The 5,182-nt window shown below is 36.4% G+C and overlaps 1 protein-coding gene across 1 annotated transcript; it reads left to right on the top strand.

Annotated features, from left to right (window-relative positions):
* The first annotated feature begins 371 nt into the window (after positions 1-371).
* On the top strand, positions 372-1,534 carry LOC107759771 (abscisic acid receptor PYL4-like). Its single transcript, XM_016577782.2, has one exon. The coding sequence runs from the start codon at positions 497-499 to the stop codon at positions 1,142-1,144; it is 648 nt and encodes a 215-aa protein (XP_016433268.2). The 5' UTR covers positions 372-496; the 3' UTR covers positions 1,145-1,534.
* The last annotated feature ends 3,648 nt before the right edge of the window (positions 1,535-5,182 follow it).

Raw genomic sequence — 5,182 nt, forward strand, 5'->3', positions numbered from 1 at the left:
ATATTGCAAAAATATTTTTATTGGAGTGTATTTACTTCTTTTGTAATTATTATGTGTCATCAATTTTATATACTTACTCCCTTTCAGTTTATGTGGCAATATTTCTTTTTTAGTTCGTTCAAGAAAGATTAATAGTTTTCTAAATTTGAAAATAATTTAATTTATACTTTTTATTCTATCATTAATAAGAAACTTTTATTGACCCACAAATATAATTGGAATATTTAAAGTCTTTTTTCCTTTGTTAAAGTTTGTGCCTATTCAATGTTTGTCCCACAAACTAAAACGGAAGGAATAGCTAAGTAAATGAGTTAAAAAAATTACTTTAAAGCAAACCATTTTTTATGTAATTGTTTTCATAATAAACGCATCCTTTATGTCTCTCATTCTCTCTCTATAGGCATTTGTATATATACTAGCATCACCATTTATACTTGTAAAGACTCCATCCTCGTCTGATCTCCTTTCAAGAAGAAGAGAAGCAGAAATAATAAAAATGCCTTGTTCACTCCAGCTTCAACGGATCAACCCTACAACCGCCACCCCCGCCGCCACACTCGCCGTAAACTTCCACAAACAACCTCAGCCCACGTGGGTTATCCCCGCTCCCATCTCTAATATCCCTAACAATCTCCTACATTACCACACCCACGTTGTAGATCCCAACCAATGCTGCTCCGCCGTGGTGAAATTCATCTCCGCCCCGATTGACGCCGTGTGGTCCCTAGTCCGCCGTTTCGACAACCCGCAAGCGTACAAGCATTTCCTCAAGAGCTGCCACGTCATCGGCGGCGATGGAAACGTCGGCACGTTGAGGGAAGTTCGCGTAATTTCCGGCCTTCCCGCCGCTTCTAGTATGGAGAGGCTGGAGATTTTAGACGATGAGAAGCACGTCATTAGTTTCAGCGTAGTCGGCGGCTATCATAGGTTGAATAATTACCGGTCGGTGACGACATTGCACCCATCGTCAACGGCGGTGGATGATAACGGGACGGTGGTTGTGGAATCGTACGTGGTGGATATTCCACAAGGGAATACTAAAGAAGAAACGTGTATATTTGTGGATACAATTGTAAGTTGCAATTTGCAATCGCTAGCGCAGATCGCAGAGAACATGGCTACAAGCAGAAGTAAATCAAAATGACTAATTAATCCCCTTAGAATTTGTATATTTCATTTAGTCCCCCATATTTCTTTTTTAAGTTTTTGTTGCGCAATTTTTTAAAAATTATTTTTGGGATGATAGTTAGAGTTTTCAATGTTGTAGATCATGAAGACCGAGAATGAAAGTTCATAGATTGATAGATATTTAAGCTTTTGTTTGCTTAGGAAGTCTTAACTTAAGTTGCCTTCCGAGTTGATAGCTTTGGTGCTTTTGTAGCCAGTATGCACCGTTACAGTACTCTTGCAGCGGTGAAAATTTCCAAATGTAACTGTCTTTAAGTTTTTTCATTCATAATGATATCCTGAGAGGGGTGTATTTTTTAAGAATGTAATGCACTATATATTTAGACTGACGGTACAATTTAGCTAACATCTTGAGCAGCTTTATTTTTCAGTTAACTGATTCTATTGAATTGTTACTAGTTGTCAGTGTGTATATATAAGTTGAGCTCCATTTTTTTCTTAATATTAGATAGAGCGAGGCCAGAGGATATTTTACCGGCTACATTAAAAATCGTATCTTCTTTGCTAGTGCTAAAGTTTTAAGCTTTTAGCTTATGAATTTGACGCGGGAACTAGTTCAGTTTTGATAGTAGAAACTAGAAACCATGAAGAACTGAATTGTTGTCGTGAAGAGCTCTAATTTGCAAAAATCATGCTTCACATTGTCAAAGATATCAATCTACAAATTGTAGAGGTTTTCAAGCCGTAGCCGCCAAGGAGGATATACTACGTATACGGTATACCCACTGATCTTCTTTATTTTCTTGTTAGGGTTTTGGAGGATAAACAATTACACTGTAATCAGGGGCGGATGTAGCTCTATAGCAATGGATCGAATTGAACCCATAACTTACGATTCAGAATATATATTTATGTGTAAAAATTCACTGAAATCACAATAATTGTCGATATGAACCCACAACTTTAAATATATAATGAGTTCAATACTAAGAATCCTAAAGTTTGAACCTGTAGAATTTAAATCCTGGATACACCTCTGACTATAATGTTATTTTGCTCTCATGTATTGATCATACATTGCTGAAGAAGCAAAACATACACTTACATATTATAGTGTAGTTGTTTTATCTCCATAACTCTAACAGGCAAATAGAGAAGATCAGTAATAGTATACATATCCTCCTTGGCGGCAACCACGGCTTGGAAACCTCTACAACTTGTAGATTAATGTATCATTAGGCTTAATTTGTTAAATAACACAATGCACGAATGTCCATTATTTAATTTTCGTATGGTCTACTTAATTTTTCCAACTAAACATAGTTGTAAAAGGCCTCACCAGTTGTAAGCTTCGGGGAATAACATTGTTTATAATTTATCTAGTACTGTTCGCATTTCTTTGTGATAAAATTGCCAGTCATTGAATACGTACTGAACATGTTGGTGAGATGGGAACTGGCTTTTCTTGATTTTATTAATTCTCCAAAGAGTATAAATTCCGCGCACTAAGAGTATCATATTTTATTTCCATCATCAGGTTAAGTTACATGTTATAGTTTATAATAAGCCTCATCTGACTTTTTCTGGTAGGAAATTACTATATTGGGGATCTTCTGTAGTAGGGATGATCGCACATGTGCTAGTTCAACCGCTGCATAATTGACCGGAGAAAATAAAAAAGGAATAAACACAACATGAATTTTTATATTTTAGAAAAAGCTAGTCATTGTATGAGAAGAATCAACATTTGCTCTCTCTAACCAACTTGACGTTCAAACAAAAGGCAAGTGGTGGCTTTATTTACTTTAAAAACCTTTTCTTTTTGGTTCTCCATAGATTTATGTTGTGTTCGGGCAAGCAAAGAAGATGACAACTTTGCAAGTTGGTTTGCAAGTGGGCAAGGAGGCTTTTATTGAATGTCCTTTTTGTTTTCCTAATTGTGTTACTTATTACAGTTGTCAACGATTCTATAGATTGTCCGTACAGTCCATTTTTCATATACTAAAGACTATAGGTCATCAGTCACTTCAACCTCTTCCCTCGGTATACATACAATTCCAATATCTCATTGCTCACCTCTGTCTAATCCTGTCCTATTGATTTTTCGTTTTGGTAAGCAAAGAAAATTAGTCTTAGGGCGGAAACCTATGGTTGAAATTCAGCATTTGGGCAACACTGTATAGGACACTATTAGATGCAAAAACCGATCAACTTTGGTCAGTCAAACAAACGACCAAAAAATCGATCAAAATTGGTCGATTTTTCAAAATATTTTATTTTTTAATTTTATTTTAAGAAACCGATCAACTTTGGTCGGTTTTCTTTGGCGCAAAAATGCGAGAAACTATTTTTGAGTCCCGCAAAATTTATTTTTCAAGAAACCGACCAACTTTGGTCGGTTTTTCAATTAAAATAAATAAAAATTAATATTAAAAAACCGACCAAAATTGGTCGGTTAATTCGGTCGGTCATTTTTAAAAACCGACCAACTTTGGTCGGTAATTTTATTTTTTAATAAAATCGACCAACTTTGGTCGGTTATTTTCGTGTGAAAATACAATTAAAGAGTATAAATCAAATAAAAGTCAGTCTTAAAACACAATGCACCAATGGTCTAGTGGTAAAATAGTATCATGCCACAGTACAGACCCGAGTTCGATTCCCAGATGGTGAATCTTTTGATTACATAATTAAAAAACGACCAACTTTGGTCAGTTTTTTTTGCAATATTTTTTTTTTTGAATTTAATTGACAGACCAAAGTTGGTCGGTAATTTCCGACCAACTTTGGTCGGTATGCCTTTCCGACCGTCAAAATACCGTCCACACATAAATGGTCGCGTTTTGGTCGGTAATTGGCCATAACCGACCAAGTTTAGTCGGTTTTTTTGGTCGGTGTTTAGCGGATTTCTAGTAGTGGGACTTGATAGGTTTTTGATTTCTGATGGAATAAAAATCAACAATAGGACTTCTAGGAACATTTGGAACAATCCGTTTCGGAGCAGAAGTGTTGTTTTCAAATAGTTCGCCTAGATGCCTAGTAATGAACAAACTGGTGGGAAAGAGCTGGAGATAATAAAAAGCATTTCCACACAAAAAGGCAGGCGACTGGAAGCTTTGCTTCTAGAATGCAGACCACATGGGAATAACGCACCGGCATAGAAGAATTCAAATTCGCTGGCTCAGATGAGTGGCTTTTGGCTTCGTAACCATATCTATGTTGTTGCTTTTTCGCTGCTAATGAGTATGATTGGTCAACAAGGAGATCAAGATGAGCAAGTTCTCATCTCTATACTTAAGTCTGACTTCGATCACCATCTTCCGTATGCGCAAGGTGGATTTGGTTTCGGTGATTCCGCACTACTCGGTACAACGATCTATTAGATCGTGTCTTTACACTTCGTGATGCAATTATATCGCATCTCAAGTGCGCATGTATATTTCTAGGCTTTCACAGCTCTAGTTTACATATTCATAATGATACCATGAGCGCTTTAGGGCACCCTCAAGATATGTTTTCGGATACCACTATACAATTACAAACCATTTTTGCTCGATAGATATAAAACACCCATGCTTTAGCACCTGTTGCATTTTATTTTTTCCTTAAGGAAAAAAAAGTACCCCCATCATAGTGAACCTCTCCCTGTAATCGGGATGAGGTAGATGTCTCCCAGCCAAGGGGCAGATCGAATTGAAGTTTCCTTAGATAGCCACTGACTGACGGGCGCAAAACACACACTTAAATTCTGCTCGCTAGTCAAATATAGTATAGTATAATATCGTATCCACAAGGATTGAATTTAAACAATATTCTCGTAGTTTCTAGCTTGATTGCTATCCAAGATGATCAACAATTGAGAAGTATATGATTTCTAACTAAAATTACTAAGAGTCTAAAGCTATTGACTAATGATAATCGAAACAAAGATAAGCAAGGAAGTTATCAGCGAGAGAAAATAGGGGTTGATAGGATAGGTGCAAGATAATTGGTTAGGATCTAACTCTAGATAATTCACTTCTAATGTTCAAGTGAGTCTCTCGAATTCACTCAA

The sequence above is a fragment of the Nicotiana tabacum genome, unplaced genomic scaffold (genome assembly GCF_000715075.1).
Source record: "Nicotiana tabacum cultivar K326 unplaced genomic scaffold, ASM71507v2 Un00082, whole genome shotgun sequence".
NCBI classification, from domain to species: domain Eukaryota; kingdom Viridiplantae; phylum Streptophyta; class Magnoliopsida; order Solanales; family Solanaceae; genus Nicotiana; species Nicotiana tabacum.

Coding starts and splice junctions, on each gene's coding strand:
- LOC107759771 (XM_016577782.2), top strand. CDS start 497: ATGCCTTGTTCACTCCAGCTTCAACGGATCAACCCTACAACCGCCACC.